Below are 22,819 nucleotides of genomic sequence, written 5' to 3'. Positions count from 1 at the left end.
AAGATATTAATAGATCGTGGGGGATTTTCATGGTCGTGCTTTGTCTATATCTGTATCCAGTATGTACGAATGATGAACCGGTTAAAAATTTCATATCACAATGATAGTGACCAAAATGATCATGGTTATCAGTATTATTATTGTTAAAATGTTCAAAAGTACTGAATAATAATAATAATAATAATGTAACTGTGTATCAGTTACATTCTTCTTCTTCTTCTTATTCTTCTTATCATTATTAGTCTCTCACTCACACACAGATACACACACACCCAGTCTATCTTCTGTGTTGCATTTGAGTCATTGCAATGAGCCTGACAATTGACATACATGTAAATACAGAGGAGTCTTGTATAGGAGCCAATGTATGTTGCTGAATAGCAATAACAGCCCACCTTAAGTGAGTCTGAGCTGAAGTTGTTGCTAACTTCGGGGCTAACCCCCTTCACTTTAATCAGCAGGTGACAAGCAAGACACGGTAACTTGGCTTAGGTCTTGAGGAGTTGTAGATAATAATGTGTTAACACAAATTAATTTTAACGACACGCCTCAGTTTTAAAGCTAAAGTGAAGATTGAACCTAGAACCTAAGGGATCCATTGATACCAAACATGTCATACTAGCTTCTTGCTTAAATAACGCTCCAAAGTTACATTAAAAGTTTGGCAAGGAAAAACTGGCATGTCCATTTTCAAAGGGTTCCCTTGACCTTGACCGTTAACAACCCTACATATGACTGTGGCACACTCTTGGAACATATTTTACATTAAACATATTGCAGATGAAAATATTTTATTTTATATTGTACATTAAGTCAGATAAAGTGTTGTTTTCTTGCAAGTGATTGACAGGAAAGTGAGATAATATGTTGAGAAGGTAAAGTCCCACTTCACTCTTTCCTGGTCTTTACTCTAGAGTATACACAAACGCTCTCCACGTTGTCCTCTTGAGTATGACGCTCGCTGGTTCTGTTCACATTCAGAGCAGCATAATGGAGGCCGTCTGCATCTTGGCTCTGGTAATGACAAAATAGCAATGGCAAATTATGTGAGAAATATAGATGTATATAGATATAATAGCTGTTAATAAAATGTCAAGCCAGTCGCCAGAAACAAAATTGGGCACTTTACGTTTCTGCAAACCACGGACACGTTAAATGTTGACGTTTCTGAACCCAAAAAAAGGTTTCGTAAATACCTCGTATCACGCTTGCAGAAACGCACAATGACTTTTATGATACAGTTATTTCACCTACCATGACATCAGAAGCTGCAGAACATGCGAGATGAGAAACAGTTCCTGAAAATCAATGAATGACACAAGAATGATCAAGCTGGGTCAATACAGAATTTTTTTTTTTAAATACTTTTATTCTGAAAGTCTTACCTTTGCAGTCAGAGCATAACTTTTTTTTCAACTTGTACATGATGAAAGCCAAGACAAGGAGCACGATAATGGATACTGCCAAAGCCACAATCAGGCAATACACCAGGAGAGGGGGGACTTTAGTAGAACCTCCTAACATGCAGGCGAGAGAAAACATTATATCAAATCCCTTCTATATATTTATATTGATTGATATACATTAGGGCTGTCAAAGTTAACGCAAATTCATTTTAACGCTACTATTTCTTTAACGCATTAACGCAACTAGTGATTTTTAAGTTGTGGCGGGCTCAGTTTTAAAGCTAAAGTGAAGATACTGGCATCATATGAAACTACAAAATCTAATCCATTGGTACCAACCATCACATACTAGCTGGTCGCAAAAGAGGCTAAATAACACTCCATAGTTATGCTACATTTTGGCGAGGAAAAACTGGCATGGTAATTTTTAAAGGGGTCCCTTGACCTCTGACCTCAAGATATGTGAATGAAAATGGGTTCTATAGGTACCCACAAGTCTCCCCTTTACAGACAATAAGAAAATATATACATACATTTGCATAAAGCAGCATATTTGCCAACTCCCATGTTGATAAGAGTATTAAATACTTGACAAATCTCCCTTTAAGGTACATTTAGAACAGATACAAAATGTGCAATTAATCGCGAGTAACTATGAACAATCATACGATTAATCGAGATTAAATATTTTAATCAATTGACAGCCCTAATATACATAAACATGGTTAATTTAATGGCTATTTTTTAACTACCATGTGCATCAGATTTTATCACCTACCCACAATCTCCACTCTCGTTCCACTTCCAAACATAATCTCCCCGCAGGAGGCCAGAGCACAGTAGTACATCCCTGCATCAGGGGAGCTCACGGACTTTAAAGCGAGGCTTGAAGTGCAGTTTCTCAAGTGAGGCTCTTCAGTGGAGAGATTTTTGCACTGTCCCGCACTGTGGTACACAATTGCCGGCTGAGCCGCACCATGTCTGAACCAGTAGAGGCTCTGCTCCCCCGCACACGGTTCAGAGTACACTGTGCAGCTCAAATTCACAGAGTCTCCCGGCCGAAGTAGCTCCAACGCCGGCTGATGAACGACAGCGTGGATTTCGGACTGTGATGTTTTGACATGAAGGAAAGCTCCCTGTCCAAATTCAATTGCGTTGAATTCTAAAATCCCACAGTAATATGTTGCTGAATCCGACAGGCGGAGATCTTTGATTATGAGATGGTTGATGCATTTTTGATCTCCTTGTGCCAGGACTTGAAACCTCTCTTCATACATGGGGGAGATGGACCCTTGTGTGTTGTACTTCAGCCGATTTGATATGATGAGAGGTTTGCCTCCCAAGCTTTGCTGGTACCAAGAGAGGAAAGTTGTACCATCATCCCCACAAAAGCATTTCAAAGTCACAGTCTCCCCAACTTTAGCGGTTTTGAGCCCACTATCCTGAGTTATACCTGAGGTCTTGTTAACAGCTGGCACCTGACCTGCATAAGAGAAATGCATCAAATTGTATTATGCTTTTAAAACCACATCCCTCCCCCACTCAAAATGATATTCATGCACATAGAAATAATGTAAAAGGGTGTAAAATACTCACAGATTTGACTGAGAAGCACAACAAAAACGCAAAGTGGCATCATCCCTGAAGCTCTGCAGTGTGTATCCTTTCTGTCGACGGACGCACCCAACTCTTATAGGAGACGAAGGCAGTTTGTGATTGGCTAAGCTGACTGGTTTGGTTTACAGTGAGACTTGCGATTTGTCCTTTTGCAAAAGATGAATCTGATCAGGTGACCAGAGGTGTAATTGGGGTTGATTGAGTCTCTTTGGTTGCATCCTTGTTAGACAGTAAGTGTGAAATGTTTGTATACCATGAAAAGGAAATTATTTTGAATGGAGGCGTAGAGGTCGGTGTATGTCAGTGTTTTTTCTCCACAACATGCACAGTGCTTAGAAGGGACTTTTTTCATTCTGGAAAAACTTGCTGTATTCTTCAGTCATGATGCAAGTTTGACACCCTCTCACATCTAAAGGCAATGTCTCTTAAGTCACAGAGATTTAGTCACAGACTTTAACATTTTGCAAAGACAGGTGATTTTGCAGGCTCACTATTTACTACAATTAGATTCCTTTTGAGATGATGTCACATCCTGTTCCAGGTGGAAATTTACAAGAATAGAAACTGGAGAAAAAAGTGTACAGAAATTGCTGCAAAATCCTCAAAATCCCTAGTAAGTATGCTATAGCTATAACTAACCACTGCTCCGAATGGAGATACTTGCAAGCAAACGCTAGCTACTGGAATGTTTGCCATTAACCTACGAGCTAACTGTATGTTTCCGCTGAAGATTGATAGCTTCAATCATATAAATCAATACACACGTGTATGTATGTATGAGCGAAAAAGAGGGCGCGAGTACTGCAGCCAGATTTATATGATTGAAGCCAGCAATCTTCAGCTGAAATGTATGGTTAGCTCGTAGGCTAATAGCAAACATTCCAGTAGCTAACGTTAGTTTGCAAGTAGCTCCGTTTGGGACAATGGTTAGCTAGCTATATATAGCATACTCGTTGGGGATTGCAATGGCTGCAGCAATTTCTGTCCACTAATTGTCTCAATTTCCTCTCGTTCGTCTGCCATTTTTCCTTCAGCGCAATGCATGATGGTATATAGTTCTTGGATAGTGACCACTACTTTTCATGATGCATTGTGGGATACTTTGAGTCCACTATATAAAGGTATAATAATTCAGACAGCACTACAAAACGGCGAACTCACTATATAGTGAGTAGTGAGTGATTTCGGACACAGCCATTGTTACTGTAACTTATATTTTGTCAGTCACACTGAGGAAGCTGGTTTTACCACTATAACATGGGATAAAGTGATAAAAATATGTCTTATGCCTACTACAAATCAAACTTTTATAGCCATTTCCTGGAGCATACCATTTTAGAGTGACCGATGTATTGTTACTGCCCACACAGCTGTTAGTTTCACTTCATTTCAGTATGGTACAATCAACTTGCAATCCTCAGAAAACACATAATCCACCATAGTGAACATAACACTTTACTCTATTTCTTAACATACATACATTGAATTGAATTTATTCAATTTGATAGGAACAATGCTATTTAACATAGTTCCAACACAGAGCAGGAAACCGATGTGCTGCAGAGTTTATAGCTACTGTCCCCAGTAATGCTGTACTTTGTCATTAAAATATACAGCTTTCAGTATCATAACACCGTAATACAATACAAATACGGAAATACAATATAATGCACATCACACAATACACAAAGCCTACCATAATACGCCACTACATAGAAGTAACAGCACTGTCAACTCATGCAATAGACTTTACGAAGCAGAAGCAGGCTACTGCGTGTGACTCAAATGTGTCTTTTGATGTTTGTGGTCTGCATGTTCATTCTGTTCATTCGCTGTGGTGAAAGCTGTACGGTTGTTGACTCGGTAGAGACGAGGCACTACTGACCAACACTCCTCTCACTTTAACCCACCCTTCCTGCGTCTTGCAAAGCGACGGTGGGACGGCCCTAATGTCTCGCTGTTTCTCAAACGAGTCAAAGCTAAAATGGAAAATAGATCCTCCCTTTTCTTGTTTCAAGAGAATGTGAGTCAGACCATTTGGCGGACGACGAAAAGAGGAAGAAGTGCTGCATGTTAAAAGCCTTTACTTAAATAACATATGTATTGAATAGAAAAAGGAGAAAAATTGCTTACTGTGTTTTTGTCAGGTTGAGCATATGAATGGAATCCATTGGTACCAACTATGTCATACTATCTTGTCACGAAGGAGGCTAAATACATACATACATACATGCTGAAAATCAAATATTTTTACTTTATCAATGTAGATACTCTCCAAAGTAAAAGTCCCTAGAAGTGTATGATTCAACTTTTTCCCATGGTCTTGTGTTAAAAAAGTTGTAAAATCGCAATACTTAAATATAGCAATACATATTGAATCGGCACCCAAGTATCATGATAGTATTGAATCGGTAGATAGATCTATCGTCCCAGCCCTAGTAAATAGTATTGCTGGCTACTGACGCCTGAGTGTTAATAGCATCTGCTTCAATCTAATCTCATTTTCACAATTTCCACTCTTCATACCAAATGATCTTATCTAGTATCTTGATGCTTGTTTTGCACCAAAACGTAGACACTCGACATTATAGGGGTCAATATTTATGCATGCTGTAATCAATTTGTTTGTCATAACTGTTGAAAATAGGTCAGAAACACTGTGACTACCACTACTCCGTGTGGCTACCAGAGCACCATCTTGGGCAGCAGATGCATTGTGTGGCAATACTGGATTTCTTTGGAATAAAGAAGTAAATCAGGTCAGTTAGAGGTGGATGTACAGTACTTCCTCTGTAGTTTTGCACAAACACAAAAAACACATTTCTGCATTTTACTATTTACAACTTTAATAAGTCTCAAAAACAGAAACAAGCTTTAGCTAGAATAAAAAAAACATGCGGTTTCAGTGAAGAGAAAGCAATGTTCGACCCCGAATAACCTTGTCATAATGCTCCTCCTCCTCCTCCTCCCACTCCTCCTACTCCTCCTTCTTCCTCACAGCTTCAAGTCAGCTGCATTGATGCCTTTTAATTACTACATTTTTGTTTATATGAAGTGGGACATTATTGTCTTTTAACCTGCTAATTTGCATATAAGTTTATTTATTTAGTTTTACTATATGCATGAGATTGAGGAGTGAAAAAGCGGAGGCGTTATTGTGAAGCGACTGGAACAAACAAACAGCATCACAAATAAGACCACATAGACATCCTGTCAAGGCGGGAGGGCAGGGGGGGGGGGGAGGGCGACAAAACCACTTGAGTTGAACTCAATGCGAGCGACCTTGACCAGAGCGGGAACTCAGAAGCGAGAGGTTTTTTTCTTTTCTTATAAGTCAGTCGGCTGCAGGACTTGAAAAGACATCACTGTCTTTATGAGTGTTTGAGAGGAACAAGTCAAAAGTTGAACAAAACACTCAACCTTTGATATGTACGTAGTTCTCAACTGGATTTAGGATGAGGAGGAATGGGAAAAACACATTTGTCATAGTGAACATATTTAATATTAAAAATGATAATAATACATAGTTGAGATGATTAAAAGCTGAACTACTCAGTGAGGAAAGTTGAAAATCCACAATTTCAAAATAAATGTATATTTTAACCAACTCATCTGCTGGAAACCATAAAACTGAGCATTTCTGATAACATAATGATGTAACATGTTGCTGTCATGATACTGGCAGTGCGCCAGGTCTCTGAAAATGGGGCAGAGGCGAGATATTTACTGTATGTCAGTCGACCACAACATTACCTCGAAACGAACAGGACACACCTCACAAGTGTCTTTGAAATGTTCAAATGCTCCGCCTCTGTGGTCTGTTCACAAAATGTGTTGATCATTTTAAAAAGGTAAAACATGTGACTGTAGGTGGACTGCTGCTCCCTACCGACAGAGAGCTCAACTGCACACAGCTTACTGAATAGAAGCGAGGCCTGAGGCTGAATTTAAAGGAGCACCCCACCGAGTTCACGTATGAAGTTTAGTTTCAGGAGAGAGCTACTTGGAAATGGGCTCCTGTGACTCTGGAGCTTTCTAAAGTCTGAAAAACGAACCCTGACAATGTCAGCAGAATTGCATTATGTGAAATGTAGGATCCAGTGTTGCTGGAAGTTAATATAATAATAATTGAAATTACAGGAGTTAGTGGGAGGTGGAGAAACTTTGGTCACTTCAGGACTGACAGTCTAACTCCAGAGTAAATCGTCCCCTCCTCTGTGCTCCTCTGTCTCCTGCCCTTGCCTTGCTTCTTTTTGAAGTCCAGAGCTACGTACTGCAAAGCTTCAGATTCCTCATTCTGTAGGAAATAAGAAAGCTAAGTTATTATTACCAGATGCTAAACTTGTTAGATATGCAATGTGTCTATAAACCAAAAGATGGGAACATTTTGTGAGCTTACCTGACTGTTAGCGGTGTATTCTGGGACACTCGAGTGGACGTGCGGCCCTATAATGAAAGCATCTGATTTTATAGTCATTGCCTTCCAGTCATTTGTCACACTTGAGAACTACCTTTGCAAAGATGCATCATTTTTTTTTTTTTGCAAGCCAATCAGAGCAGACTGGGCTTTTTCAGGAGGAGGTCTTAAAGATACAGGCGCTAAAATGGAGCGTTCAGACAGAGGGTGAATACAGGTATATTCAGACAGGCAGTATGAGAAAAAATAAAGTGTTTTTATGAACATTAAAGCATGTAAACATGTTCTAGTAGAAACCCCAAATCAGCACAACATATCCCCTTTAAATTAAGGCTGCTGTCAAAGTTTACCCAATAATAATGCATTAACGCAAATTAATTTTTGCACCACTAATATCTTAAATGCATTCACGCAACTTGTGAATTTTAGGTTGTAGCGGGCTCAGTTTTAAAGCTAGAGTGAAGATACTGGTATCATATGAAACTAGAAAAACCTAATGAATCCATTGGTACCAAATAAGGAGGCTAAAGAACTCCAAACTTCAGCTAAATTATGGCGAGGCGAAAACTGGCATGGCCATTTTCAACGGGGTAAATGCAGTACCTGTGAGGGTTTCTGGACAATATTTGTCATTATCTTGTATTGTTAATTGATTTCCAATAATAAATATATACATACATTTGCATAAAGCAGCATATTTGTTCACTCCCATGTTGATAAGAGTATTAAATACTTGACAAATCTCCCTTTAAGGTACATTTTGAAAAGATAAAAAAATGTGTGATTAATTTGAGATTAATCGTGATTAAATATTTTAATGAATAGACAGCCCTACTTTAAATAAATGTTTTTAAGGGCTGTCAATCAAATAAAATATTTAATTCCTTAGGTTTTCTAGTTTCATATGATGCCAGTATCTTCACTCTAGCTTTAAAACTAAGCCCGCTACAACCTAAAACTCGCAAGTTGCGTTAATGCTAAAAAAAATTTAAAGAAATTTGCGGCGTTAAAACTTATTTGCGTTAACGCTTTATTATCATGTTAACTTTGTCAGCCCTTTTTTTTTTTTTAAATGCTAGCAAAGGCAAAAAATAAGATTCCAGGCGGAGACAAGAGTCAGATAAAATCAAAACTATCTGCGTGGCTACAATAGTGAAATTAGTGTGAATCTTTCCTCGTGTTTTCATCAAAACAACAGACAGAATGTCAGACTTCTTCTCTGGTAATTATAAATTAATTGTACCTCCAGAATGTAGATGTTTTCTTCTGGACATTTTGCAGAGGATACCGATTAGGATGATGTTCAAGATAACAGACACGAGGAGAGCTGCAAGCACGCATTGCATCCAAAGAGGGAAAATGTCATCCTGTTTCCCTGTGAAAACAAAAAGCAATGTAGATGTGCAAAAAGAAGAAAAAGAAGTGGCTTTAATTTAGTTGTTTTTTTTAAATATTGCTGCTCACCTCCAACCTCCAGTCGTGTTCCATTCCCAAACAGTATCTCTCCACATGAAGCCACAGCACAGTAGTACGTCCCAGCATCCGACTGGTTCACATTCCTCTTCGATAGACTGTACACACAGCTCTGTGCAGGAGACTCCAGGCTCCGTACACACTGACTGCTCCTGTGTGTGTGGACGTACATGATTCCCAAGTGTGAGTTTCTTGAATCCTCCTTTTTAAACCAGTAAACGCTGTGTTCTGTGTCACTGGTTCCAGTGTGCACTGTGCAGTTCAGTGTCACAGAGCCTCCTGGCTGCACCGAGTCGGACGCCGGCTGCTGGAGGAAAGACTTGCGACTGGACTCTGAGAAATAAACATGTTCAGAAAGGGTTATAAAATGGAAAATCAAATGTGGAGAATAGTTTTGTATGTAAAAAATCCAAAACAAAATACCTTTTAAAACCAAAAATGTTCCATTATCAAATTCACTGACTGTAATACTGGTATGTCCACAGTAGTACATAGCTGAATCCGAGTCCTGGACATTAGAGATGTTCAAATGGTAGTACCCCAATCCAGTATGAACTGAAAAGCGTTTGTTGTCTTTAAACTGGTTGTGGAAGATGCTCTTGTCTCGTGAATGTTTGTAGAAAGAGGTTATTATTTGAGGATGCTCCCCTGCAACCTGCTTGTACCAACACAGATATTTGGTGTCAGAGGCGTAGAAACACGGTAAAATCACATTTTGTCCGGGGTTAGCGTAGAGCAGAGCGCCATCTGAAACACAAATAGAGATACATTAATGACCAGTGAATGCAAATATCCCTTTACAAATGTTAAAAGTTTAAAAAATCTCTTGGCAGGCTTTGGAATCGCACCGTCTTCAGCATAGAAAATACTGTTGGCACTGACTTACAGGCTCTAAAGATGGGAAACATGAGCACGTAAAACTTGAACATCTCCGTTGTTCAGACTCTGCCAGTGTGATGGCGGTTTCAGTGAAAGGGGTCGACGACAAAAGCAACACCGTCAACGGAAAAATGTCTGTGCGTGACCCAGGTGGTGCAGATTTTGTGGCTGGTAACACCCCTACTGAAGGAAGTGAGAAGCTCTGATTTTCCAGCAGCTTTGATGATTGGCCTGTTGACCCTATAACTAACCCAAAATCTTTCTAGAACATCCTCTGCTGCTTTTGACTGAACATTGTTTTTGCGGGTTTAGACAAGTGTACCAGTCTTGTGTGCACTAATAGTCTGCATGCTTTCATGCATGCAAATGATGCTTCACATAACTGTCTTCCTTTATTTAAACATTATACTAATTTGTCTGAAGGGGGCGCCAACAACACGGCATCCTTTTTACAGAATGAGATGTCAGATATAAAATGTGATTTCTTCATTTAGCGCAGAGATGTGAAAGGCAGGCAGCAGAAAAAGCTCATTTCAGACCCTGCTTGGATGGATGTATTGATTATTTGTATTCGTGTCATATTCCAAGTATTTCATATTTGCTAAGGAAAGTGATTTTTACTCTATTATTTTGCTCTTTAGTGTCAAGGACAAACAGTTTGGTGGTTTTGGCATGTGACTGAACTGCAAGTGAATGAGTTGCAAGTTTAAACATTACAAAATCAACAGAGATTGCATGATTGTTTGCCCTGTCACTGTCTGAGTATTACATGCAGACATACTGTCTATATCTATCTAACAGTGAGACAAAAAGCAGAAGTAAGTGCATGTCGCTTTATCTTTTGCTTAATCACTGTATGAACATTGTTTATAAGTCTGTCCTGTAGTCATGGTGACATCGTTTGTATTACGTCAACACAGAATAAGAGAAACTTAAAGCTTTGATGGCTTCTCACAACGAGGTACTGCCAGAAAACGTTTTGAGAAAACTAAATGTGTCAACGCCCCAGAGAGTCAGCAGGTGTCAGTGTAAACCTAGAACACAACACCATCAAACCTGAGGGTTGTATTTGCTCTGTGCTGACACATCACGGACATTTACATCCTCACAGCAGGTAGCATTTACACAAACGTTTGGTACTGATGTAAAAGAGGAATTAGCACATGCCCTCTCATGTGTCACCATGAGACAGCCTCGCTCGCTCGCTCCTGTGTTTGGTAACTTCTGCTCAGCTTGCTTTCTCTTTTCTTAAGGTCTTTAGTGTTATTAAAACACATTGTGTTTTCTCTTATGGTGCTTACAGGAGTGAAGCACCTTCTTAACTAAATCTTGCACTTACAAAATGCAAAGTAAGCTATTATAGTCTTTTTTTGCAATTGACAAGACACAAAGACTGGTACATTTGGCACTATTACTCTAAACACGATTAGCACAACATCCGTCTGTTGCGGACCATACCATTACAGTAAAAAACAATGGATTTCATGTTGTCTATTTTACGCAGATAGAACTGAAACCTGAAAATGAATGCAGTTTTTGTAATGTCATCAGCTGTTAGTATTTTGAAAGTCACGGTCATGTTCCTCTTGGGTAGAAAACGTGCGAGTGTTTTTAAAGAACTGATTTGACAATGAGTCACGTTTGCCGTGTTTTGACATAGTGTATGTAGAGAACTTTGCATTTTGAAATGTAGAGTTGATATTTAATGAACAAAACATCGTTTTGAACAGGCTTATTGTGTGATGGTGTGTTGCTGTGTTAAGAGTTTAGAAGAAGTATCTCATGTATAGGTAAACTCTTGTTAGGAATTGTAAAAATAACTGTAAAAGCCTGCGTGTGTTGTTTGCTAAACACTGACAATGAAACACCACACTCAATTATCAATCCCCTGCACCCAGAATGCACCTGTGAAAACACCTGTAACCAAGTATATCACTTAGAAGTCAGAGCTTGAACCTGATAAATAGGTTTCAGGTTTGCTCTTTGGTGTGCACAACAATGGAGGCCAATTTCGGAGAGAGACTTACAGGAAGTAATTGTAATAGACTGTATTTTCTGTACAGTGCAATACAGTAACACTTCATGTATATCTGTGACATTTACATTACATGAATTAGCCTAGCGTTAGTTAGTTAGTTAGTTAGTTAGCTAGCATTGCTCTTCTACTCTTACTTGGTTTAACATTAAGTAACTGCATCTCCAGACAGAACAACACCACGGTTGAATATAAGCCTACATGCAATTTTTTATCAGCTCATCATTGTTGAGTCAGAGCACCTGATATGGGTAGTGAGAGCTACAAGTTAGCGGATTGCCGAGTGCCGTCTCTCAGCTCTGTGCAGAGAGAAACAAGCCCGACAGACAGACGAGTGTAGATTAGCACAGATAACAGATAGACGGACGACTGTAGATGAGCACAGATAGCACACTTGTAATACACTGCAGAAGGATTTCTGTTTTGTTTTTGCAATGATTCTGTACTGAGGTGGGTCACACAGATACTGATATTGAAAAGATGCAGCTTTTTATATTGTAGACTGTTGTAGTCTAAATTTTGAAACACTTTCTAAATAAAAAAGGAGTTCAGTTCTCTTTTTAAAGAACAATTTGGAAGTGTAAATGACAGTTGTCAGGGCCTAAAACCAATGATCTGCTGATCTTTACGAATCAAGACTCCATACTCTAACAATGACATGTTTAAATCAAATCGATTAGTGACCTTAAAATCGAAAGTCAAATCAAATCGTGGATTTGGAGGATCATGACACCCCTAGTCGACGACGGTCAGCACGCCCCCTGTTTGGAGAAACAGACAGAAGTACCAGCAATGTTGAGGTAAATCAACATTAGTTTAAGTGTAGGCTATATTTAGAATATTTTCACCGCTTTACCTTGCCGTCAGACAGCCCTTCCTGACGGGGAACTGAAGCCGTTATCTATGCTGTCTTCAAAGCCACCAGACTCCATTGACAAAAACAATCATTTGACCTCACAGCACACAGGAGTTGCTGGTCTACCGCTGCCTCGATCGGTTAGTTTGTCTGTGTTATTGTGTGACTTTGGTGAATCCGAACTAACCTTTTAAATCACCAAAGTCACACAGTAACACATAATGGCGGTTCAACTCAACCAACTCAACCTGTTTACCAACATTTTATATTTGAGTGTAATTTGGTGGTCCAGGGAGTGAAGTTTCCACTTCATAAAGAAGAGTATTTTCTAGCACTTATTATTTGAATTTCTCCGTCTTTTTCCTGTTGGAGCCAAGTTCGAGTTTGAGTTAAACCGATTAACTGAAACAACTACATTTTTTATCTTCAATATATGCTGCATGGTCACAATTGTCTTCCTGTTATTTCAGCATATCCAGGTCAGTGTGTTCTGTTCATATTGGCATCCTTTGATGTTCCTACTGCTGTCATTGAAGTGATTTTAGTGAAATGTCATCAGACACTTGTATGATGCCAACAACATGTGCTCAGCAAAAACTAAAGTAGAACATTCAAAAAAAAGTTTTAGATCAACAGATTAGACTAACAGGAAATGAAATGTTTATGAAATAATAACCCATAAATATCTTTGTGCATTTAGACATTGTTATCAACTCCAATCATAGTACATGAAGCTCTTTCAATTATTCATTTCCTCCCGCAGTTGCTTTTCACAAACCAGTTGACCAAGCACACTTTATTAATATCAAGGGTCTGATTCTTAGAGGTTGAGTCATATCGTGTTGATTGCACACTTCAGCTCTACATCCCCTAACAAGTTTAGGTTCCTTTTGTGGTTTGTGACTTCCTATTTCTGCATGTACACGCCTACGAAGCTAGTGCTGGGTACCGTGCCATACGTTAACATGACAGATCTCTTCAGACCTGCCGGAGACGGAGGAACAGGTGAGTGATTTTTTTTTGCGTGGATAAAGTGTGAGTGCTTTGCACAAGGGGGTTAGCGCCGTGGTTAAGAGAGAGGCCATTGTTTTCACAAGGTAGAATCTTGCAATGAGACAGATAAATCCACTTTTTTGCATATTACAAATCAAATGAATGCATCGGAAATAGGTGAAACGTCATTTGATTATTTCTTTTTTTTAGCAAAAGGTCAATTTTAAAATATAACGCAAGACTTAAAATTCTATTTGTGTGTGTTTCTTTGCTTTCACTTTGAGTTGTTTTCAGTTTTACACTTTTTATTTCAAATGTGAACGCCTCAGGTTTTCGTCCTGAGCGCATTTCCAGTTCAAGCATTTAAATATAAGCCACATGCATTATACTTATCAAAAAATTTTATTCAGAAATTATTGAGCGTTTGAGTTTATTACTGTATGTTAAAACTTATTAACATGCAGAGATACTTAGCAAGTTGCTTGTAATGTTGGGCTAACCGTTACACAAACAGAATTATAGAGAGGATGTGGTCAACGTGAAAGATAAGACTGCAAAGACACACGGGCACCGCAAAGTCTGCAAACAGAAAGATAAATTCCTCTTTCAGCAGCTTTGAAACAGACCAAAATGTTGTTCTTTAACGTAAGGTTCACATACAGTATAACAAGTAAATTGGAGTTTTACAATGAAACACAATTGTCTCAAGGTCTGCTCGCTGCATTTTGGACAGCTGTCTATTAATTCACGTATTGTACAATAAGGTTAATGGGAGACATTGTGGCGCTTGTTTCATCTCATTATCATATTGCAGGCTGACCACATCGGAAAGATAGTAATGGTGTCTAAACGTGAGCTAACTTGTGTCCAATCATATAGCCTATGTTTTATTTATAGTTTGGTTGCATCGAGCATTTGCTTTAGTCTTGACTTTACTTGACTGGAGGTAGTTTGGTTTTAGCAATAAGGTGTTTTTTGGGGTGTCATAAACTGATGGACCTAATGTTGGTGCCCTCTTTCCTCGGGAAAATTTGTTGTAACTAATGCTGTTGTTTTTTAGTTGTTAATGAATTACTTATTAATGCCTTAAAGCCAAGAAGATCAACATTTGGATTTCCAGGTTGCGAAAAATCCCTTTGGCTGGACGGAGATTTTTCACAACCTGACGACCCAAAAGTTTTTCTAATTAAATGCTTATTACTGATCTGTGAAGCCTTGATAAATAGTTTATTCACCATTACATATAGCTTTTAAAGATTTTTAAAGTATTAATTTTAAAGGTTGTACAAAGGATTAAAATTGGGGTTGTCAATCGATTAAAATATTTAATCACGATTAATCGCATGATTGTCCATAGTTAAAAGTAATCTCAGTTTTTTTATCGGTTCAAAATTAACCTTAAAGGGAGATTTGTCAAGTATTTAATACTCTTATCAACATGGGAGTGGGCAAATATGCTGCTTTATGCAAATGTATGTATATATTTATTACTGGAAATCAATTAACAACACAAAACTATGACAGGTACTGCATTTAGCATAGAAAATATGCTCAAATCATAACATGGCAAACTGCAGCCCAACAGGCAACAACAGCTGTCAGTGTGTCAGTGTGCTGACTTGACTATGACTTGCCCCAAAACTGCATGTGATTATCATAAAGTGGGTATTTCTGTAAAGGGGAGACTCAATGGCCATAGAGAAAAATAAGCTAAAACCTCCTTCTGAGCCCTGAATTGTCTGTTTTGTTTTACATGTTCTAATCTCTGTTGTAGATCGCAGCAGTGTGAAGCAAAAGGCTAAGTTAAAGGACATCAGCTCAGTACGACATCAAGACGTTCCCCCTCCAAGATGGTGTACGGTCCTGTCACCCCGAGGGCAAATATCAGCATTTATCACCCATCAAACCAAACTGACAAGATGAGTTCTTTGACTATGTTCACCATTTCCCTCCACGGCTTGTTCTCTTCGATCGGCATCATAGAAAACCTCCTCATCCTCGGAGTAGTGGGCTTCCATGTCCGTCGCTCCGTCATCAGCATCTGGATCCTGAACCTGGCGTTCTCTGACCTGCTGGCCACCTCTTCCCTGCCCTTCTTCACCCTCTACATGGCCCGCGGAAACACCTGGACCTTGGGCACGACCTTCTGCCGCATCCATTCCTCCATCTTCTTTCTCAACATGTTTGTCAGTGGCTTCCTGCTGGCGGCCATTTCTATTGACCGCTGCCTGGTGGTGCTGAGACCTGTCTGGGCCCAGAACTACAGGAACGTCAGGCTAGTTGGGAGGATATGTGGCGGGATTTGGGCCTTGGCTGTGGTCTTCACTATCCCCTACTTCATATTCCGTGACACCATAACCGCACCTGACGGCAAGATCCACTGTTACTACAATTATGCTCAACTCCTCCCCGCTGAACCCTTCGACCGGGAAGCTTTATGTAAGCAACGCAAGGAGGCGTTGGCCTTCTTGAAGCTCTTCGTATCCTTCCTGATCCCTCTACTGATCATCATCCTCAGCTATGCCGCCGTGAATAACAGCTTGGCTCGCAGAGGCTGCCGACGACCCTTCCGTTTCGTTCGGCTCGTAGTGGCCGTGGTGGTGAGCTTCATACTCTGCTGGGCCCCGTACCACTTGTTCTTCATCATAGAGGTGATGGCTCCCAGTGGGCTTCCAGCGCATGAATTTGCACGCAAGGCCCTCCCAATCTCAGCAACCATCGGCTTCCTCAACAGCGTCCTTAACCCCGTTCTGTACGTGTTCAGCTGCCCTGACCTGTGCAAGAAGATAAGACATTCTGTGGGTGCGGTGATGGAGAGCGTTCTGGCTGAGGATCTGGCAGAGCTGTCCCGACGCCGCAGCACCGCTCGCCCCTCTTTCAGCACCAACGAGACTGAGAAGCGGAAGGATTCTGTTACAATCTTGTATCTGAAAGGAGAGCAGGATAAAAGTCTTGCTGACCCGACTCAGAGCTAAACAAAAACGTACGGTACATTTTCTAATAACGGCCAAGCTTTTATCACTCTCATCAGTCTAGGGCCGTCCCGAATACCATTGTTTGAGTAGGCTTTTTAATTTGGGCAGGAATTATTACATTTTATTGATGGAAACTTAATCCTTTTCAAAAGATGGAAGAGGAAAATCCACTGCACTGTTGTACTGATGGAATTAGTGGTGTTGAAATGTACATTATGCTAAATTTACCATCTGAGTTTTTAGATTATAAATCATTCAATCCTTCCTCAATGTTCGACTTTTCTATTTTCTACTTTTCTTTTTGTTTGCGACAGGGTTTTGTTTGAGCTAGCCATGCCCCCTGCTATACTGGCTTGCATTTTATAAATTATGATACCACTGTAGCATACATTGTTCCCAATAGCATTCAATGATTTAATCAACATTACTCTACACTGTGTACTCTTATTCAACATACAACATTTTGCATGATTTTCTTATTTTTGACTTGGATGCTTGGTTGATGGGTATATTTTGTGGAATGACCCATACATTGCTTTTTGCTACCTCGTTTATGGCTTTGTAAAAAAAAAAAAAAAAAGAGTTTGGACTCTGAAGTCCACATACATGACTCACTATATATTATCAGTAGCTGCAGGAGCTGACACAAGTAACATTTTGAAGATACATTATGTTCTTGTTATGTTTATATATTCGCCCATTTTGCTTATAATAGAGAATAAATGTCTTAAATGTCCATTATTGCATTCCATTCCAGTAATGTCTATATGTCTTAATGCTGTGACATTTCTAAACATTAATAAACCATAAGAGAAAGTATTCTGGTGTTGAAACTTTTATGACACTTGCCACCCAACGACATTCACAGTCATGCCTGTGTTTCCCCCATTACTTCACACCCTTTCTATCTTTAAAATTACCGACAGCAAACACGTGATGACACATGAATTTTTAATCGTAAACATGACGGTAAAAAAAAGTGTGACTGAACATTTCCATACACTAGTCAGAAAACAGATCTAGTAAACAGATGAATCAGATGAATTGTATTTCTTTGGGTTGTATATGTTTCATTTAAGGCTACAATGGTTATGGATATTGATATAAAAAAAGTGAATTTGACATATTTGCACTAAATTATATAGCGTTGCGTTTATGTCAGCAACAGTTCAGGTCTTTGCACTTTGAGATCTGTGTGCTAGTGGAAGTGGAAGATGAATGTATTCAGTGAGAGTTGAAACACACTGTACACATGCGTTTCCACTGGGTGGCACACTTGCTTTGACTAAATACCAGCTCTGTGGTCAAATCCAAGTTATATTGCTAGGAGATCAATATGTCCAGATACACTCTCCCTCTGGTTGTCCGAGGAAGCTTTGGCGCTGAGGGCGATCTTTTTGCGGGCGTTTTGCCCCCTTCCCACACAGGGCAGGGATCTCTGCAGCTCTAGCCGGGCGTCAGGGCACAGGAAGATGTAGAAGAGTGGATCCAGCAGGGTGTTGAGGCTGGTCAGACCGTAGCACAGGCGATAGACGAGGAAAATGGAACGCTCCAACCCGCACGGCTCGTCAGTCAGCAGCAAGGACACAAATCTGTATCCGCCCACGAGGTGGTAGGGTCCAAACACGACAATGAAGTTGACGGTGATCACGACTAGGATGCCCACGATTTTGCGCCGCTCGTGGTCGGAGAGGGAAGGAGATCGTCGGAGTGTTACCCCGATGTGGGCTGAGGTGTAGCTAAGGGAGGAAGCAGAGTTGCACATGAGAACTCAGCCTGTCAGCCGTCACATTATACTAAATTATATAATGTCTCCTAAGGACATTACACCATTTCTCTTTTGTTAAAGAGGAACTTGTATGCTTTTGTGCTTTTTTCTTTCCTTCAGTGTTTTATATATTTTATTGTGAATGTAAAAGGTCTGCAAAGTTACAAAGTCCACGCCAAAGGTAGTTACTCTCCCCCACAGAAACACTGCTCCTCAACTGCCTGAAATGCCTGCTTAAAGTCCTGCCTTTTCTTCTGTAACTTGGTGATGTCACCAAGTAAAACATTTGCATAATACCTACTAGGGGTGTCGGGATTCTCCAAATCCACGATTCGATTTGACTTTAGATTTTAAAGCCATGAATGGACTTGATTTTTCGATTTAAACATGGCGTTGTTAGACTATGGAGTCTTGATTCATAAAGATCAACAGATCATTGGTTTTATGCCCTGACAACTGTCATTTAAACTTTCAAATTGTTCCTTTTAATTTAGAAAGTGTTTCAAAAAACAGTCTACAATATAAAAAGCTGCATCTTTTCAATATCAGTATCTGTGTGACCCACCTCGGTACATAATCATTTCAATAAGTTCTAAATCCTTCTGCAGTGTATTAGAGTGTGCTGTAATCTACAAAAATACGGTTTTATTGTCATTTACTTTTTTTCCCTCTCTCCGCTCTCTCTCGTCCGATCGCTGTGTCACCCATGGGTGTCACAGAGGAAGGAGACTGAGCTTTGGACACAGTCTGTCTGTGTGCGCTGAGAGACGGCACTCCGCAGTCAGCTAGCTTGTTGCTCTCACTACCCATATTAGCTGCTCTGATTCAACAATGTTGAGCTGAGAAAACATGCATGTAGGCTGAAATTCAACCGTGGTGAAGAGCGATGACTGAGGAAAACTAACTAACTAACATGTTCTAGTAGAAACCCCAAATACAAGTATGAGCATGATATGTCCTCTTTAAACTAGCTCAGTGGCACAAGGGGCTCCCTGAATTTTTTTTTTTTTTTTTTTTTTTTTCAGTTTTAACCTTCATTTTAGTTTGTTGCAATAATCTCCAAAAAGATTTTGGGGATTATTTCAATTTGTGGTTGGTAAATAGTCTGCTTCCCTTTTGCTGTAGCACAAATTTGACAACTTGAATTAATTAGACTAGGGCTGTCAATCGATTAAAATGTTTAATCGTGATTAATCACACATTTTTATCTTTATCTATATTTTTATCTGTTCAAAATGTACCTTAAAGGGAGATTTGTCAAGTATTTAATAATCTTATCAACATGGGAGTGGACAAATATGCTTGTTTTAAGCAAATGTATGTATATATTTATTAATGGAAATCAATTAACAACACAAAACAATGACAGATATTGTCCAGAAACCCTCACAGGTACTACATTTAGCATCAAAAATATGCTCAAATCATAACATGGCCAACTGCAGCCCAACAAGCAACAACAGCTGTCAGTGTGTCAGTGTGCTGACTTGACTATGACTTGCCCAAAAGACTTGTGTGTACCCATAGAACCCATTTTCATTCACATATCTTGAGGTCAGAGGTCAAGGGACCCCTCTGAAAGTCGCCATGCCATTTTTTCCTCTGCAAATTTGAGAGTAAGTTTGGAGGGTTATTTAACATCTCTTGCGACAAGCTAGTATGACATGATTGGTACCAATGGTTTCTTTAGGCTTTCTAGTTTCATGTGATATCTTCACTCTCGCTTTAAAACTGAGCCCGCTACAACCGCCCAAAGATCGATTGCTTTAATGCATTAAAGAAATTAGTAATTTTTTCATTTGTAATTTTGGAAACCCAACATGCAGGACTTGGACCTTTGTGTTAACTCACCCGAGTATGGAGCATGGCAGCAGGAAGCCCAGGGCCACTGTGGTGATCTTGAAGTGGGCGTATTTGGGGCTGACGGGGTACTGCTCCAGACATAGCAGGCTGTCAGAGTCAAACACTGACGGCAGCAGCCCGCTCAGGCAGAACAGGAAAGTTAGGGTCCAAACTGCAACGCCGGACACCGCCGCCACCCTAACAGTCCGCACCCTGCGGCTGCTCAGCGGGTACACAATGGCCAGGAAGCGGTCCAGCGCTATCAGGCACAGGAACATGACGCTGGCGTAGACGTTTACGTAAAACACGTAGCCCACCAGCTCACACGTTAGCTGGCCGTAGGGCCAGCGGTGCCCGCCTTGGAGATAGAGGATCCACAGTGGCAGGGTGAGCAGCTGGAGGAGGTCTGACAGCAGTAGGTTGAGGATGTAGACCAGCTGGCAGCCTCCTCCACCGGAGCGGCCCAGGTGGTACAGTCCCCAGAGAGACAGCAGGTTGCTGGGGAGACCCAAAGAGAAGATCAGACCATAGATACAGGTCAGGCCAAACGTGTCCGTGTCCAACGGGAGGTTGCAGCTGTCATTGGACATGTCTCTGTTGGTCAAGCGCCTGACATGAGAAACTAGACGTGACCTTACTCAGATATGGATCGATACTTGCAGGATGATGAGTTATACCCATTCATTCACACAAAGCAAAAGTCTCTTATCAGTTTGATGCATCCACTTATTTTTCCATTGCGTAATATTTATAAATGCATTGTCCTGTGGAAAAGGTCCAACTCAGATTTACGTGCTGTCAGTCAACCAGTGTCCAAAGCATCCAGGATCCATCGAGAGACCTGCAAAGCAGAGAGAAGAGCATTCTTAGATGGTTTAGTATCAGCAGGTGCAAACCATACAACTCTAACCAAGACGTTTCCACTCACCTCTCAAGTCTGCGAGTCCGACTGTGTTCCACAAAAGTCTGCTTCCCGCTCTGCAGCTGGGTGACCTGTGCTCAAGAAATGCTGGGAACACGGTGTCTCGACCAAAGCCTCGTCTATTCTGTGATCGTTTCCTCCACAGGAAACCCACTTCTTTGGCTTTAAAGGCAACATCCTGAAGCAGGAGCCCGCCTTTCTCCCCCAGAACAAAAACATATACTCTCTCTTTCCCTCTGTCTCCGGCTCTCTTGCTCCAGTAGCAGACAGGATGATTGAGGTGGACAGGAGCTGTGGGGGAAGGAACTGATGTAGGGTGTCCACTAATGCCCTTTAGATTGTCGGCTGTTGGCCACGTGCCATTAAACACATTAACCCCTCTGCTATGCTGTCTTTAAAACATGCTTTTCAACACACATTAATATTGTTTTTACTGTGAATTTAGCAGATTTTGATTAGTTTTTCCATTATTGTATAGAGAAGTTTGTTTTATTTTGGTTTACCCAGGGTGAACTTTGCTCGCGGACCACTGGGAGAAAAAAAAATCGTACACAATTGAAATTGTTTTGGGGAAGAATGGGTCTGTTGAGACAATGGGTGTTGGGCAGTATTTTTACCACATGGTTTCAAAGGGAGGAGGGTCTAATCACTCACTTTGTTTCCTTTAAAATGTCAACAATGTCTGAGTTATTGAACAATCCAAGATTGTTACTAATAAACCGACTAGTCCCCTGAGACATTACTACCACTCTGTGCTCTCCAGAGCTCTGAATTAAGGTCACCATGCCCCCTGTAGGCCTGTAGAGACTACATTGGACATGGAGAGACAGATACACTGCATAGATACTAAATCACCTCCAGTGTCCCTGAAGAAGATCCCAGTTGAGAGGCATCATGATAAGTACAGTAGGGCCTGCAGCAGCCTGGCTGCAGGATGGTTTCTGCTGGAATTTCATCTAGTCATGGAATAGGGAGTCGTACATACTATACGCACATAGAAAGATTGGGATGAAGCCATTGCCACATGAGCTTCGTCGGCATTGACCACTGGCAATCGGAGGCACTTGGTTATTAGAACCCCAATAGTGAACACTGAGCCAATCAAGGTCAAAGCTTAAAGGGGACATATCGTGTTCATTTTCAGGTTCATACTTGTATTTTGGGTTAGAACATGTTACATGTTTTAACGCCACTAATTTCTTTAACGCATTAAAGCAACTTTACATTTTTAATCAACCTCTTAAAATACGACAGGCCACCGATCTTTCGGAGGTTGTAGCGGGCTCTAAAGCTAGAGTGAAGATACTGGCATCGTATGAAACTAGAAAAACCTAAAGAATCTATCGGTACCAACCATGTCATACTAGTTTGACGCGAAGGAGGCTAAATAAAGCTCCAAACTTGCGCTAAATGTTGGCGAGGAAAAACTGTCACAGCCATTTTGAAAGGGGTCCCTTGACCTCTGACCTCAAGACATGTGAATGAAAATGGGTACTATGGGTACCCACGAGTCTCCCCTTTACAGACATGCCCACTTTATTATGATAGTGATAGTGAGCAATGATAATTTATGATAACGTCCAATAATAAAGACATTTGCATAAAGCAAGCATATTTGTCTACTCCCATGTTGATG

The 22,819-nt window shown here is 40.4% G+C and overlaps 4 protein-coding genes across 8 annotated transcripts in view; 1 reads left to right on the top strand and 3 right to left on the bottom strand.

Annotated features, from left to right (window-relative positions):
* The window catches only part of LOC141760518 (prostaglandin D2 receptor 2-like), a 117,680-nt gene extending 100,210 nt beyond the window's left edge, over nt 1-17,470 (top strand). For 4 of the 5 annotated variants that reach the window (XM_074623381.1, XM_074623378.1, XM_074623383.1 and 1 more), the window contains one exon: nt 15,451-17,470. In XM_074623381.1, the coding sequence (XP_074479482.1) occupies nt 15,527-16,651 (1,125 nt within the window). In that variant the 5' untranslated portion in view covers nt 15,451-15,526 and the 3' untranslated portion in view covers nt 16,652-17,470. Of the gene's footprint in view, nt 1-13,618; nt 13,689-15,450 lie in introns of all 5 variants that reach the window. The other variant, XM_074623380.1, reaches the window with a different exon arrangement.
* LOC141760497 (signal-regulatory protein beta-2-like) lies at nt 550-3,311 on the bottom strand. Its single transcript, XM_074623353.1, has 5 exons — nt 3,003-3,311; nt 2,185-2,889; nt 1,386-1,517; nt 1,255-1,298; nt 550-1,014 (listed from the first exon to the last, which is right to left on the bottom strand). Exons 1-5 carry the CDS (start codon nt 3,043-3,045, stop codon nt 889-891), a joined length of 1,050 nt encoding a protein of 349 aa, XP_074479454.1. The 5' UTR covers nt 3,046-3,311; the 3' UTR covers nt 550-888.
* Nucleotides 4,466-9,922, bottom strand: LOC141760801 (uncharacterized). Its single transcript, XM_074623876.1, has 6 exons — nt 9,800-9,922; nt 9,337-9,660; nt 8,905-9,246; nt 8,684-8,815; nt 7,423-7,469; nt 4,466-7,320 (listed from the first exon to the last, which is right to left on the bottom strand). Exons 1-6 carry the CDS (start codon nt 9,840-9,842, stop codon nt 7,192-7,194), a joined length of 1,017 nt encoding a protein of 338 aa, XP_074479977.1. The 5' UTR covers nt 9,843-9,922; the 3' UTR covers nt 4,466-7,191.
* Nucleotides 17,471-17,542: 72 nt separating the features above from the next.
* LOC141760521 (putative G-protein coupled receptor 132) lies at nt 17,543-21,540 on the bottom strand. The gene is made up of 3 exons (XM_074623386.1): nt 21,190-21,540; nt 20,271-21,102; nt 17,543-18,390 (listed from the first exon to the last, which is right to left on the bottom strand). Exons 2-3 carry the CDS (start codon nt 20,849-20,851, stop codon nt 17,967-17,969), a joined length of 1,005 nt encoding a protein of 334 aa, XP_074479487.1. The 5' UTR covers nt 20,852-21,102; nt 21,190-21,540; the 3' UTR covers nt 17,543-17,966.
* Between the last annotated feature and the right edge of the window lie 1,279 nt (nt 21,541-22,819).

This window comes from Sebastes fasciatus, chromosome 22, assembly GCF_043250625.1.
Source record: "Sebastes fasciatus isolate fSebFas1 chromosome 22, fSebFas1.pri, whole genome shotgun sequence".
NCBI lineage: Eukaryota > Metazoa > Chordata > Actinopteri > Perciformes > Sebastidae > Sebastes > Sebastes fasciatus.
Note: the sequence above shows the minus strand (reverse complement) of the source record. Positions and strands in the feature narration are given on the sequence as shown.

Coding starts and splice junctions, on each gene's coding strand:
- LOC141760497 (XM_074623353.1), bottom strand. CDS start 3,045: ATGATGCCACTTTGCGTTTTTGTTGTGCTTCTCAGTCAAATCT. Junction 1,518..2,184: donor AACGAGAGTGGAGATTGTGG/GTAGGTGATAAA, acceptor CCTGCATGTTAG/GAGGTTCTACTAAAGTCCCC. Junction 1,015..1,254: donor CTGCAGCTTCTGATGTCATG/GTAGGTGAAATA, acceptor TGTCATTACCAG/AGCCAAGATGCAGACGGCCT.
- LOC141760521 (XM_074623386.1), bottom strand. CDS start 20,851: ATGTCCAATGACAGCTGCAACCTCCCGTTGGACACGGACACGTTTGGC. Junction 18,391..20,270: donor CTGCCATGCTCCATACTCGG/GTGAGTTAACAC, acceptor TTCCTCCCTTAG/CTACACCTCAGCCCACATCG.
- LOC141760801 (XM_074623876.1), bottom strand. CDS start 9,842: ATGTTCAAGTTTTACGTGCTCATGTTTCCCATCTTTAGAGCCT. Junction 8,816..8,904: donor AACACGACTGGAGGTTGGAG/GTGAGCAGCAAT, acceptor TTGTTTTCACAG/GGAAACAGGATGACATTTTC. Junction 7,470..8,683: donor AAAACATCTACATTCTGGAG/GTACAATTAATT, acceptor CTTTCATTATAG/GGCCGCACGTCCACTCGAGT.